This window comes from Lithobates pipiens, unplaced genomic scaffold (assembly GCF_037356315.1).
Source record: "Lithobates pipiens isolate NorthernLeopardFrog02 unplaced genomic scaffold, aLitPip1_a1.2 Scaffold_10, whole genome shotgun sequence".
NCBI lineage: Eukaryota > Metazoa > Chordata > Amphibia > Anura > Ranidae > Lithobates > Lithobates pipiens.
This window is the reverse complement of record NW_027507686.1, coordinates 166,316,522-166,331,662: the sequence shown is the minus strand read 5'-3', so window position 1 is coordinate 166,331,662 and position 15,141 is coordinate 166,316,522. Positions and strand designations below refer to the sequence as shown.

Below are 15,141 nucleotides of genomic sequence, written 5' to 3'. Positions count from 1 at the left end.
CCAGGATCTCCCATTTGTTTGAGCTCTGGCAAGGCGACATTCCGGAGCTTACTGAGGAGGACTGGGAGGAGGGTTTACAGCAATACCTGACCCTTGCGATTTCTGCAAGGGACAGGTTTATACAATTGAAGTTCCTCCACCGGGTATATTTTTCACCGGCACGCCTGGCAAGGATTTACCCTGACCGATTGACTACCTGCCCCAGATGCAAAGAAGATGATGCTGACTTTTTTCACATGGTGTGGTCCTGCCCTGGGGTAGTGGGATTTTGGAGAGGGGTCCTGGCCGATATTAATGCAGAGGGGGAGCTTACGATTCCACTTAGCCCGATACCTCTCCTGCTGGGTATCTATGATTTTCTGGATATCTCCTGGGGGAAGAAACTGTTTATTTTTTACACTACACTCTATGCGAGGAAAGCCATACTACTGCAATGGAATCAACCTCTCCCTCCTACTAAACAACTGTGGCAGTCCCTGGTGAACGCGGCTTTGCCGCTCTACAAACTCACATATCTGGGCAGGAACTGCCCTGGGAAATTTGGAAAGATTTGGGCGGCATGGGTTGAGGCGAAGCATTTGACCATTGCTTAGGCTAGGGGGAGTGGAGGGTGGGGGTTCCCTTTTTTGTAATTTCTGTGGTTTTTTGTGTGGTGGGGGGAGGTCTCGGGGAGGTTTTGCACTCTATGCTGCAATGATTAGTGACTCTACACACTGTTAAGAACTGTCTGTGCTTTCTATGTGATACAATTTGATTATCTGTCTACTCAAAATATGTATGTACCTTGCTGATGCATGTCTGTTTTCTGTTTTTCTTTTGTTTGAAACATAAATAAAAATCTTTGTTAAAAAAAAAAAAAAAAAAAAAAAACCTTCATCCACCATGGCACGTGGGAACTAGTGAAACTAAACCCACAAAAAAACAGCAGTGTGTGGAACTCCACCACAAAACCGGGCATCCTCAACAGGAGTGATCCCCCAGACCGTAACCTCGCGGAAGTAATGCAACAGTGAAATAATGAAACAGTACTGCGTTTTTAATCGAGAAAACAGGGAAAAAAACTCAATAGCAACTACACGGCCGCCTGTAAAACTTTACGGCCAAAACCAGCACCAGCCGATGCACTGACGTCTACATTGTAGAACTTGGTAAACATATGGACAGACGACCAGACGCTTGGTGTCGGAAGGCCCAAGACGTTCCGATTGCTCTTGTAGAGTGGACAGTGACTGGAAAGGGATGCACCTGCCCCTTCAAGGCGTAGGCTTGGGATACAATCTGTCTGATCCACCTGGGAATGGTGGCCAATGAGACCGCCATACCCTTCTTAGGACCAGCCACCGAAACAAACAAACAGTGAGTCTGACTTCCGAAAGGAAGCTGTGACAGACAAGTACACCTTTAGAGCCCTAACCACATCGAGAGCGTGAAGGGCCACCTCTTTGGGGTGCTTCGGCTTAGGACACAACGATGGTAATACAATGTCCTCATTGATATGAAATGCCGAGACCACTTTCGGTAGAAAGGATGGTTGCGGACGCAACACCACATTATCCATGTGGATGACCAGATAAGGCGACTTGCAGGACAAGGCCGCCAGTTCCGAAACCCTCCTGGCTGATGTGATGGCCACCAGAAAGACCGCCTTCTGTGAAAAGGTCAACAGAGGAATCTCCTCGATATTCTCAAACGGCGGCTTCTGAAGCGCCAACACCAGGTTCAAATCCCACGGAGGCAACGGAGGACGCACCAGAGGGACTACATAGCACACCCCCTGAACAAAAGTACTCACTAGCGAGTGAGACACTAGGGGTCGCTGAAAAAAAGACAGCCAAAGCTGAAATTTGCCCCTTAATGGTGATCAACGCCAACCTCTGGTCTACACCTTGCTGAAAAAACAGCAGGATCCTGGATATGGAGAAGAAAGAGCGGGGATGCCACCCTTTCTCCTCACTCATGGAGATGTAGACCTTTCAAGTACGATGGTATATCTTCCTGGAAGAAGATTGCCACGCTCTCAGCATAGTTGGAATCCCCGAGTCCGGCAGACCCTGGTTCCTCAATACCTGGCTTTTAACAGCCAGGCCGTTAAAGCCAGCAATGGTAAAGCAGGGTGAAAGATTGGACCTTGAGATAGGAGGTCCTCTCACAACGGCAGCCGCCAGGGAGCGTCTGCCACCAGGCGAACCAGGTCTGTGTACCAGGCCCGCTGAGGCCAATCTGGGGCATTCAGGATTACTGGAATCCCCTCTCGACCTCCACTCTGTGAAGCAGACGTGGCAACAGTTTCAGCGGAGGAAAGGCGTAGATCAGCTGATACTGATCCCACGGAGCCACCAGCACGTCTGACGCATCAGCCCACAGATTTCTTGTCCTGGACACGAATCTCGGGACCTTCCGATTGAGTCGGGAGGCCAATAGATCCACATCTGGTGTGCCCCATTTCAGGCACAGCAGCTTGAATACCTCCGGATGCAATGCCCATTCTCCTGGGTCCAGCATCTGTCGACTCCGATAGTCCGCCTGCCAATTTTCCACCCCCCGGGATGTAAATGGCTGATAGGGCCGGAACTGGTCCCTCTGCCCACCGAAGTATGTGAGCGACCTCCTGAGCAGCGGCAGAGCTTCTTGTTCCCCCTTGGTGATTTATGTATGCCACAGCCGTGGCGTTGTCTGACTGTATCTTGGTCGGACGTCGACCACGTGTGGAGGCACAGCCTGATCGCTCTCAATTCGAGCAGATTGATCGGCAACTTGGCTTCTTCCGTCGACCAGAGGCCCTGAGCTGACTGAATCCCCATCACTCCACCCCAGCCGGCCAGACTGGGGTCTGTAGTGACCACCGTCCAATTCAGCGGAAGGAGCGATTTTCCAGCCGGAATCACCGGGGACCTTAACCACCAGATCAGGGAATCCCTGACTGGCTGGCTCACCTGGATCTGCCGATCCAGGGACAATGGAGATTTGTCCCATTTTGTCAAGATCTCCTTCTGCAGGACTCTGGTGTGGAACTGGGCATAAGGTACTGCCTCGAAAGAGGCTACCATGAGCCCCAGCACTCGCATGCAAAAGCGGAGTGATGACCACTTGCGGTTCATGAGTAGTTTGACCGCAGATCTGAGAGTCTGTAATTTGTCTGAGGGGAGAAAGACCCTCGCTTCCCTGGAATCCAATAGTAAACCCAGGTACTCCAGATGCTGGGTCGGCACAACCACCGACTTCTTTAGGTTCAACAGCCAACCAAATTCTTGCAGAGTCTGAATGGTGATCGCCACATCAGCCTCTAATTATGAGGCGGAAGAAGCTCTCAGGAGGAGATAGTCTAGGTAACCCACGATCGCGATCCCGTGTTGTCGCAGCAACGCCAATACTGGAGCCAGTACTTTGGTAAAGACTCGGGGGGCTGATGCCAGGCCAAAAGGGAAGAGCCACAAACTGGTAATGGGCTTCCCTGACTGCCAAAAGCAGAAATTTTTGATGCCGAAGGCATATGGGTATGTGCAGGTACGCATCCTGGATATCCAAAGATGCCAGGGAGTCCCCTTGATGGAGTTCAGCGACTACTGAGCGAACCGATTCCATTCTGAACCTCTGCACTTTTACAAAGCAATTGAGGGCTTTTAAGTCCAAGATCGGACGTACCCCTTCCTTCTTGGGAACCACAAACAGATTTGAGTAGAACCCCTGGAAGCGTTCCGATTCCGGAACTGGTACAATCACCCCGATTCAGTAAGTCCCTTACTGCCCCTAGCAGGGCCTCCAGGGGAACCGGGGACGTGGGTATGCTGGAGGGGAACAATCTGTTTGGCGGCCAAGAGAGAAACTGTCTTGTAACCTACGGAAATCAGATCGCAGACCCATTGGTCTGATAACCGGGAGGTCCAATGGGCTGAAAACTCGAATGAACTAGAATGCATTAAGATAAAAACCTTCTGTCTTTAAGACCCCTTTAAGACATACAATATAGGTGTTTCTTTGGCTACAAAAAGCAATGGTACAAAAGGTACAATGGTACAAATGGTGGAAAACAAATGCAGCTAATCAAATTTTAGTTTACTGAAAACCACTTCGTAAAAATATTTGATTGCTGGCTATGGGTTAATGTGCTTTGAATGATGCTTTTGCCTCAGTAATAAGCAGTGTTGAGTCTTCCTTTGCAACATAATTGTATCCCTTGAATGGAAAGAAGTCTCCACTTTTACCATACAAATGTGTGCAAGCCAAGAGTCACAGCATGTTTAAAAAGAGCCACCACAGATAACAAAAGGGATTGGAACAATTCTGCATTTCATATACTATACTTTGCACTGACCTTTCCGAGTGAACGCAGCGCAGTTGGGCGAGAGAGAGGGCCATTAAAGACTTCCCATATCAAACAACCAAGGCACCACATGTCAGCTGACCTGTTACAGAGAGGTCACTTTGTCAAAAATGGGACCAGATCATATAAATCAGCAGATAGTACAGTATTAGACAATAGACAGTAATAGACAGTACAATGTTTCCACTTACCACTTCTCTCTAGATGTTTTTGAGCGGTCTGACTTCTCAGGGGGATTGTACTTCTCCAGCTCAGGTCCTTTTTTGGGTGCACTTTCCTCACTACCTGCTGGGTACATATAATCCAGTCCCCCCAACTTCCACTCCCCTGCCCGGTCCACAAACACTGACGACATGTAGACATTATTGTGAATGAGGTTACCGTCATTGACCAGGAAACTGAGCGCTTTCTAGATTCAAACAAAAAGACACAAGTGTTATTTATGTGAACATATACCAATATCAATATCAATGAATCAATTGGTATTAAAGAAACACACACAAACACAGAGACACACCAGAGACACACCAGAGACACACCAGAGACACACCAGAGACACACCAGAGACACAGACAATATCTCTATGCTTTTATTTTTCTTAAAGCTGTCAACCAAGTTTAGAAGTACTTGCTGGCTCCTAGACTGGCTTGCCTGGCATTTAAAATTTCCCACCCCCAACAAGCTGGCTGAATCCACAGCTGTATGGATAAATACACATAACCCATTGGTGACATGCACACTGGATGCAGAGGGTGTGCTATCCGGGCAGTGGGCAAGTCCCAGTACAAATGTAAACAATGACATTTCTATATATACTGTAACAGCCACAGCTTCAGCCAACCTGTCATTGATTTGTATGTGTGATCCACCTTCATTCCTGGGCAGAGAAATACACCCGATCGTTTGTTTTGTGGGTCGCATGCAGCTGTGTGCAGAAGGCCTTTCTTATGGTTCAGCAGGTTGTGGTTGATGAACTTTCCCAGTGCATTTTCGGTTTCTTTCACACGTGTTTTTAATGCGTTTTGCGAGGTGTCTGTTGTCTCGTAGGAGAAACCAGCAAGCACTGCAATTTTGATGCATTTTCATTGAGGTCTATGGAACCAAAAACGGAACATGCTGCAGGCAAAAAGGTTACTGCCCCTTTCCAAAAAAAAACACACTGGTGGAAAACGCACATATCCAAAACGTGAGCCATAGGACCCCACTTTAAAATGGACTGCAGTGCATTTCTGTAAAACTGAAAACGCAATGAAAAAAAATACAGGTGTGAACCAGGCCTCACACACCTTGCACATAAGGTTGTCTAATAGCAGTGCACCGTGAAGGGACAGATTTAGCAGCTAGCCCTTTGTCCCTGAACACTCAGGGCCCTAAATGTAGCACTTCATTTAAAAAGGGCACCTGGGAAGGGCAAACAACTGTTATGCCTCCAAGATCACCTTTCCTGTGTTTAGATGTTTCCGCTATGAATTAAAGTGTGTTAAGCCAGGTTAAGGTCATTACGTGCATTTATATCAGTTTGGAAATGATCATGAAATGCATATAAAAAAAAAAAAAAATTGCCAATGCAGGTGGAGCACCAGACTAATGAGGTCATCTCTCACCTCTTGACAGCATGCTTATAGTCTAAGAAGCAATGCCTGTTGCTCAAAGTACTGACCCTCCCTCTCCCAGTCTGCAATCTACTGTATAGGGAACAACAAGAGGATGTAGTCAATGCACATTTGTTCTATCAAATGAGATGCATTCAAAAATACATTTTATGATTTGTAATGAACACATAACTACAATTAAATGGTGTTTCTGGTATATTTACCTGGAATTCAGCTTTAGATATTGCAACAGCCCCTCACACTCCGCTATTCGGATGCACAACTCCAAGACTACCAAAAAGCTAGCTGCTTTTTGGTGTTTTGTTTTTTTAAGCCGAGTACCACCCATTTCTGTTTATTAGGCTGCATTCACACCTGAGCGTAGTGTTTTCAAGCAGAAAATCGCGCGATTTTGCTGCGTTTTTTACCGCGATTTTGTGCAGGGCAAAAGGTCACCAATGTTAAAAGAATAAAAACGCCCAAATCTGCTCAATTCGAGCAACAAAAAAGGGTCCGGGACTTGTTTTGAGCTTCAGGCGTTTGGCTTCAGGCGACATGGAGTAGAGATGTGAACCATCTCCATTGAGAATAATACATTTTTTCCCCTCTAGCGTTTTGTAGCTTCAGGCTTCAAGCTACAAAACGCTCAGGTGTGAATGGGGTCTAAGTCAGCAGCTACAAAAAGTGTAGCTGCTGTCTTATTAAAAACACACTCACCTGGCCCATGGTCCAGTGATGTGGCCGCCCAAAGCCTTGCTTCTATCTTTCGCCCTTCCGCAGCGCCGGCATTGCAAGTGTGGGCACCTGGCTGAGACAACTTGTAAATTCACGGACGAGTGCAGCACTGCGCGAGTTGCTCTGCGCAGTCCGAATGGCCAGGCAATCTTCTAGGACCTGCGACGTGTCCCAGAAGATTGCAGAGAGCGAGGGGGGAGAGGAGAACTTGGCTGCAGTGCCATGAGCAGAAGTGGGAGCTGGGAACCTGTCAAAACTAGGTACCCGCTCGCCCCCCCCAAATAAAATGACATGTCAAATGTGGCATGTCGGGGTCAGGAGTCCTTAAAACCAGAAGTTCCACTTTTGGGTGGAACTCTGTTGTAACCCCTTGCCGCCGAGCGTACGTAGGTGTGCGTACTAGGCTTTCAGGGGTTATACCGTTTAGAGCCGGCGATCGGCTTTCCAGCGATAACAACTGATGTGGCTGAAAGCCGCTTGGCTGTTATACCAGAGGAGCGGAAGGAGACGACCCCCACTCCCCGCCGTCTCCCGCCGCTCTTACCAGGCCTCCCATTCCACTGAGAGCCCTGATCAACAAAGCGACGCTTCCAGCGGCTAGGGACATCGGCTTTATTCCAGTCTCCCAATTGTAAACACGGAAGCAACATCATGACGTCACTTCCCGTCTACATAGCTGCCAATGGCACTGGTTTTAAAAAAAATATACAGTATTCAGAATCGCTGAAAACGGCAATCTGAATACTTTGAAGTGCAAAGGAGGGATTGGAGGTCTTTTAGACCCCGATCCCTCCATAAAGAGTACCTGTCACCACCGATTACTGTCACAAAGGATGTTTACATTCCTTGTGACAGCAATAAAAGTGATAAAAAAAAATTTTTATTTTTTAAAAAAAATTTTAAGTGCCCCCATCGCCGCGAGCTCGCGCAGCAAAGAAAGCGCATACAGAAGTCACGCCCATATATGTAAACGGTGTTCAAATCACACATGTGAGGTATCGCCACGATCGTCAGAGCGAGAGCAATAATTCCAGCACTAGCCCTCCTCTGTAACTCTAATCTGTTAACCGTAAAAAAAAAATAAAAAAAAAAATAAAATTGAAAGCATTGCCTATGGAGATTTTTTAGGTACCGTAGTTTGTCGTAATTCCACAAGTGTGTGCAATAAAGCTGGTCATGTTTGGTATCTATTTACTCGGCGTAACATCATCTTTCACATTATATAAAAAATTGGGCTAACTTTACTGTTTTTTTTTTTTTTTAATTCATGAAAGTGTCCCTTTACCCAAAAAGTCCAACAATCGCCATTTTATTCTCTGCTAAAATAAATATATGTGTGTGTGTGTGTGTGTGTGTGTGTGTGTGTGTGTGTGTGTGTGTGTGTGTGTGTGTGTGTGTGTGTGTGTGTGTGTGTGTGTGTGTGTGTGTGTGTGTGTGTGTGTGTGTTTGACCAAATGTCAAAAAAAGGGTTAGTCATGAAAGGGTTAAGCATTGCAACTCCAGCATAACAGACTGAATTCAAAAGGCAAAAGTCCTCCAAAATCAAGACGCTATAAGCATGGCTGAAGCACTTTAATTGGATTTTCACTACTTCAAAAAAGCAGAACAAGGGCCCAGACAGTTTGCCTGCAAGAGTCCATTAATGGGATTTATCAGTGCCTTTTGTGAAAGCGGAAAACCTATACAATCTAAACACTCGCACCCACCATTCGTTTTTTTTATTTTTGAATGAAAAAAGAAAAAAAAAAAAAAAAAAAAACACACGAACAGCCCCGGGTTGAAGCTGATGTACTAACAATCTGATGTTAGTACAGTGATCTCCCCTACTGAGCTATTGTGTTCTGACAGGGGAGGGCCCCCTTCTGCTAAAAAAGCAAACAGAATATTGGCATGCATTAAAAAAAAAAAAAAGGGGATTAACTCCACTGGGGGTTGTGTGGAAGAGGCCCTTGTCCCCCTGAATATGGGAACAAGGTGGTTGACTTTTGGTGTGCCCAAGCCCCCCCTGCCCCCAAGCATCCACCCCCCTTTCATGGGCTGGCTTGCTGTGTATTTGGCTAGGGGTTTGTTGGTGTGAGGGAGGGGGCACAATATTTTTTTTAGTATGAGGTGGTATTTTTCACGGGGGGGGGGGGTTCTCATTTTAAGCCTTAACAGAACCAAATGGCCTTGTATTGAGGGGGCAGGCTATTTTTGGTTTTGGGTTAAAATCTTGCAGCTGCAATGTCGATTTGTATGTTTTCTCTAAAGCCGAACATCTTTGAAGCAACATTTTTGGATACATGCTACAGATGCACCACTTTACGGGCAGATTAAGCCCCCCCCCCAAGTTACCAGCTTTTAAGAAATTTAGCATTTTTAAAAAGGGCCCCCCATAACCATTTTAAGGCCAATAACTAGAATATAAGCCAGCCAAGTGGGGACTTGCAAAATGAACACATCAGTTCCCATAGACTGCAATGGTATTTGTTGTATAAGTTTTGCCCATGTTAGGCTCTTTGTTTGCCCCCCTGGACCGAGGGGGTGTTTGAACCATCTGTTTTTTGTAGCATGCTGGATGATGTGCTTAATTTTGGACAGGGGGGGGTGGCGTATTTTGTGCTAGCTGTATTTGGGTTGTTCTGGGCATGCTCAGAGACTTTGGTTTTTTTTTTGTGTGTGAACCGCACTTTTTTTCTGGGTATACTCAGAGTGTGTTTTTGAGTTAGTAATTTAAGGACATCCTTAACATGTGTACCCACTTTGAAGTTCTGTCTCTACATTGTGTGAACTTTTTGTGTGTTTCGTGGACTTTGCATGTGTTTTCAATTGCCTCATTAGCACACAAACCTATGGTACATAAAGCGTGCAGATAGCATTCTTTACCCTGCCCTGAAAAAGAGGCAAGATTGCTTGATGGTTTGTATGTGGCAAGAGAGTACATTTTGGGGTCCTTATAGAGTTTGTAACACATGTATTTTCTCTTTGTATTTTCTTTGTTATGTCTTTGCATGCATATGCTGCCATGGATAGGCACCAGGAAAGGAAATTTACAGAGAGGAAAGTATTCCATTTTCCATTTTAGTGCAGTGGTTCTCAGCCTCAGTCCTCATGTACCCCCGACAGGACATGTTTTTGAAATTTATCTTAGCTAAATAGCGGTCAAATACCGAGCCATTGACTCTGATTTAAAGCACCTGTGCAAGATGAAGGTAAACCTGTAAACATGGTCTGTTGGGGGTACTTGAGGACAGGGTTGAGAACCACTGATTTAGAGCACTGAGCTAAAATCTACCTCAAGACAATTTTAATTGTGGGCAATTGAGGGAATCGCAGTGTTAGAATCCCTGCTTGTCTTTTTTTTTAGGTTGGGCTTTGTGTCCCTTTTCTGAAAATGGGCTTCACTTCCTGTCACTTAGACAAACCGGAAGTGAGGGTAAAACCATGCCAATGTCTTTCCTTGGGGACACACAGGTCCATCTAACTAGTGTCCCCCATTAGGCAAATTGCACTCTAGCATTTTGTTGTGTACACCCCAAATTATTAGATATGTTGGGGTTTATTAAAGGCAAATCCACTCTGCAATACAAGTGTACTTGCTGAAAAATCTGAGGGGATGCACTGTTGATTTTATCATCCAATTATGTAGAAGCAAAGATGCTGTTTTTTTTGTTTTGTTTTTTTCATTTTCCTTGCATGTCCCCCTCGGATCTCCAGCAACTGCACTTCCAAGTGCACTTGTAGTGCAAAGTGGATTTGACTTTAGTAAAATAAACCCCCGAAGTCCAAGATACCTAATAATTTGGGGTGTACACACAAATGCTAGAGTGCAATTTACCTAATAGGGAAACTATTTAGATTGACCTGTGTGTCCCCAAGGAAAGACATGGTAGGGTTTTACCCTCACTTCCTGTTTGGCTATGTGACAGGAAGTGAAAAAAATCTGAAGGAAAAAGTGGCAAAATTTGGGGAGGTGTCTTCAACCCTATCAGGGGTGCATACATTCCCAAAAAACTGACAAGACTTCTAATCCCTCTGCACTCTATCCCCAGGCAAAAATAAGAAAAGGATTTTATTTAACTTTGCAAAGTCACATTCCTTCACTTGTTTAACAGAAAACACCAGCCTTTCACTATAAACATTTGTTAGTCCAGTCCTGGAAATCTGTATCTGCTTTACTAATAATTTCTATAGAAATTGGGTTCCTGCAGCTAGATGCGCCAAATGCATCTAGATGAGCGACCGTTGTGTACGTGTGATACGCAACTGCTGTGTGTGTGGAGGTATGTACCCTTGGCACATATCTGGTTCCAGGAAGCGGTGGCCAGCACACAGAAATGATATCAAGCCCCTCCAGGAAGTTGCTTGTACTGCTGCTCATTTCTCCCCACAACCATGCCCTGCTCACTGTTCTAGGAGATGATCCTTATTTGCAAATTAAGATCATTTTTGATTTATTTTTACATGGGGTGGTGTTTGTGTGGATCATGTGTGTATGTCTAAATGATTTGGCCTCAAAACACACACCTCCTATGTACAGTAGTAGTTTCGGGCCAATGTATATTGATTCCTGCTTGTGTGTATTCTCTCTCATATTAGAGATATATATTATATATTTTCTTATGCCACTCTCCCAATTCTGGAAGCCTGATAATGGTCTGGCACAGGGGTTTTCAAACTACAGCCCTCCAGTTGGTCAGCAACTACAATTCCCATCATGTCTGTGAATGTCAGAGTTTTACAATGCCTCATGGGATGTGCGTTCCGCATAGTTTGCAGATTCCTGATCACTCTAGCATGTCTTGGAAAAAGGTGTTTTTTCATGTGCCTTGTATAATGCCCAAGAAATATCATTAGGTAAAAAATACAAGTGGGTCATGGAACATCCACATTCCAAATTCCAAATTTGGCACTTAAGATGGTCATGCACTATGCAATCTGATTGGCCAGTCAATCTCTGTACAACTCGATATTTAGGCAAAATAGGTAATAGGAAGACACACTTGATCAATTAATTCAAAACATAGGAAATCAAACAGCCTCTTGCACTAAATCTAATTTAAGATCTGATTGCAGTGTATGGTCACCTTTAGGCCTCTTTCCCACTAACGTCCCGTTCAGGCCCGCCTGTCAGTTTTTCAGGCGGACCTGAACGGGTGCTCCATAGAGCTCTATGGAGCGTCGGATGTCAGCGGTGACATGTCCGCTGACATCCGACCCGCTCCGATCCGAAAAAGTGTAACGGAGGAAAAAGCTATTTTTCCATCCGTCTGCGGATCGGATCGGGTGACGACGGGCACTGCGGTCCGTCGTCATCCGATCTCCCATAGGGGAGAGCGGCGCTGTGACAGATCCGTCCCTGCGCAGTGTGCAGAGACGGAGCTGTCATCTCCCTGCTCAGCGGGGATCGGCGGAGTGATCCCCGCTGAGCAAACGGACATCCACGGGGCGGATCAGAACTGATCCGCCCCGTGTGAAAGGACCCTTAAAGATCAAGATCTGAAAATATACATTCATTGGGTTTAGAAACACTTCTCTGTTCCTTTGTAATGTATTGAAAGATTTGAGAAAAAAAAAAAAAAAAAAAAACAACACACACATTAAAAGATATCTAAAAGATATTTTAGAAGTGATAGGAATGAGATAAGCATCAAAAGGGTTAATTACTAATTGCCTAACAAGGCAAATCCAATGAGATGAAATTAACCAAATTGTATTGGGCATGTGCTATTGAAAAAAAAAGCAGTTACCATAGCGACAGTTACAGTTTACATATGCAGGTATTTATTATTATTTGCCCCGGTTCGCACACATTCATTTACTGACTTTTCCGGCGCACCAATTAATGTATGAATGGTGCAGTGCCTTCTTAGTAAATTATCCACCCTGGTGTCTTACCTACCATGTAACTATGCAACACTGGTCAATGATCGAGAGCCAGTCAGCCGCTGGTTTTCCAGCATGCACGTCTGACAGAAGCCAGCTGAATGGCCATCTTCTGTTGGGCCAGCTACCATACACACGGGCTGAATGTCGGCTGGCCTGTGTGTACTAGGCTTTAAAAATGGAAGGATGATGAAAACACGTACCACAATTTGGTGTAAACCCCAGGAAATCTCTAATTCACTGATCCCGCCAGAGTCACTCCTGGATTTTATATATGTCCCCAGAGTCATCACTGGTTCGGTCACTATGTACAAGCATTTATCAGTCTGTGGGGAAAAATAAAAAAAAAATAAAAAATTTAGATCAACAGGACAATGGTGGGTTAAATCACAAGTAACTTTTCTTCTTTTTCTAAAGAACTGCTAGGTCACAGACCCTCTGGATATACTACCAACCCCCTCCTATATATACACACACAAAAACGAAATAGGATGGCTTTGTCAGAGGGGAAGAGTTTGTTATATCAGGTACAGAGATCTTTTCACAGCAGTCCTGGAGATAATGCCCATCAATGCTCCAATACAGTTCTTTAGTAAACAAAAAAAAAAAAAAAGTGTGGAATGTTCTCAGTTTTCTGAGATCATTTTCAATAAGTCAGAGATGATAAATTGCTGACTCCTTGTCACATCACTATGTTAAGTAATTAATAAAAAAATAAATAACAGCAACCATTTAGAAAAGCCAGCAGTGGTTATAAACATATTTGTATATGCAACTCATTTAGAAAGAGACTTTCCTACTTCTAGATCTATAAAATAATGACTGTATGGGATACCCGCAGAACCGTTCTGACAGTAGGGTACATGTATATTAAACCATCAAATAGTTTGAAAAACGACACCAGGACACGTTTGGGACGATGAGTAGCCAATATGAAAGAGGACGCAAGACTGAGGCAGAATATATACTGTAGATCTAATAACACAATCATTCAGCAGTCAGAAAACTGCTTTTAGAAGCGGTCTTGTAATCTGAATAATAATAATAATAATAATAATAATAAGTTCTTAACACCATAAGAAAGCTGAAGGGACAAATTACCTCTAATCCATCCACATATGATAGAATATTTGGGTGTCGCAGTGTCTTGATTCTTTTTAGTGCGGATTTAGCTGCTTGCGTCTGTTCATCTGCCCCCGGACGGATATCATAAGTGAATACAGACACCAGATCACCACCGGCCTGAAGAAGAGACATTTATACATAAAAATATCTAGAAGAAAGGAACCTGCCATTAGACTGTAAATACAATGTTGTATAAAAGAAATAATATCATTCTCGTCTAACACCAACAGGTGGAAAAAAAAAAGATATTAAATTAATAATATATACACACACATGTAAGTAAAACGTGGGGGGGGGGGGGGGGGGTGGTCACTGACAGGTGAAATAACAACTTTACAACTCCAATCACAGAAACCTGACATTTTAAGAGGTGTATGTAGACTTTTTATATCCACTGTATGTATTCAGAAATTAAAATATTTATTAAAGAATTAAAGTGGGGGTTTCCCCCCCCCCCCCCCAAAAAAATAAAAAAAAAAAATAGATTACAATTCATAAAAAAATAAATAAAAGAAAGTTTTGGGGAAAAAAAATGTAACTCACCTCTAAATGACTGTTGCTAGGGGGTCCTTCATAGTATGCCTCCTTCAGTGCCCAGGCACCCGACGTCACTTCCCCTCGGCGCAGTCAGTCATCTGGGACACATGACAGGTCCCAGATAACTGCATGGCGTATCACGGCACGCGGCGCCACTCACCACAGTAGGAATGCCAGCACCTCCGAGCGTAGCGGGGAATGAGCAGGGCTTCGTTCTCCCACATCGCTGGACCCTGGGACTGTTAAGTAGCCGATTATTAACCTCCCTGGCGGTATTCCAGAGTCTGGCTTGGGGTAAGATTTCATTACCATAAGCGGTATTCCTGAGCCAGATTCACATCGGGATCGCATCGCTGGATCCATGGAGAGGGTTACTTACCTTGTCCCCTGGATCCAGCGATGTCTCCCCTATGTGATCAGCGAGCCATCATGTCTCGCTCGGTCTATGACAGCCAAGCTCCATTCCCTGCGAGCTTTGCGACGCACGGGGAAGGAGTTTGGTGCCAAATTCAAAAAGTAAAAAAAAAAAAAAAAAAAAAAACACAGTATAGATACAGTATACTGTGATCTTACTCATCCCCTTTGTCCAGTGTACTGCATGCAGTTTTATATTATAAATACTGTTCTTTATGCCTGGAAACTGGAAATTGTCCATAGAAACCAGAAAATGTCAGTTCACATCAAAAGTGGTTATAGACCAGCTAGAAAAGTTATGATTTCATATTTCAAATTTTATCATGCCCGGGATGTCTATTAGACTCTTGTTTGGATGTATTTAACCACTTTCAGACCGGACCATTTTGCTGGTCAATGACCAGGTCTTTTTACAATTTGGCACTGCGCTGCTTAAACTTGTAATTGCGCGGTCATGCAATGTTGTACCCAAACAAAATTTGTGTCCTTTTCTTCCCACAAATAGAGCTTTCTTTTGATGGTATTTGATTGCCTCTGCGATTTTTATTTTTT

The 15,141-nt window shown here is 44.5% G+C and overlaps 1 protein-coding gene across 4 annotated transcripts in view; it reads right to left on the bottom strand.

The window, feature by feature from the left end:
- The window catches only part of SCYL1 (SCY1 like pseudokinase 1), a 103,810-nt gene that overhangs the window by 72,083 nt on the left and 16,586 nt on the right, over positions 1–15,141 (bottom strand). For all 4 annotated transcript variants that reach the window (XM_077459274.1, XM_077459290.1, XM_077459281.1 and 1 more), the window contains exons 2-5: positions 13,615–13,755; positions 12,717–12,839; positions 4,513–4,730; positions 4,313–4,403 (exon numbers count right to left, since the gene is read on the bottom strand). In XM_077459274.1, coding sequence (XP_077315400.1) covers positions 4,313–4,403; positions 4,513–4,730; positions 12,717–12,839; positions 13,615–13,755 — 573 coding nt within the window. The remainder of the gene's footprint in view (positions 1–4,312; positions 4,404–4,512; positions 4,731–12,716; positions 12,840–13,614; positions 13,756–15,141) is intronic.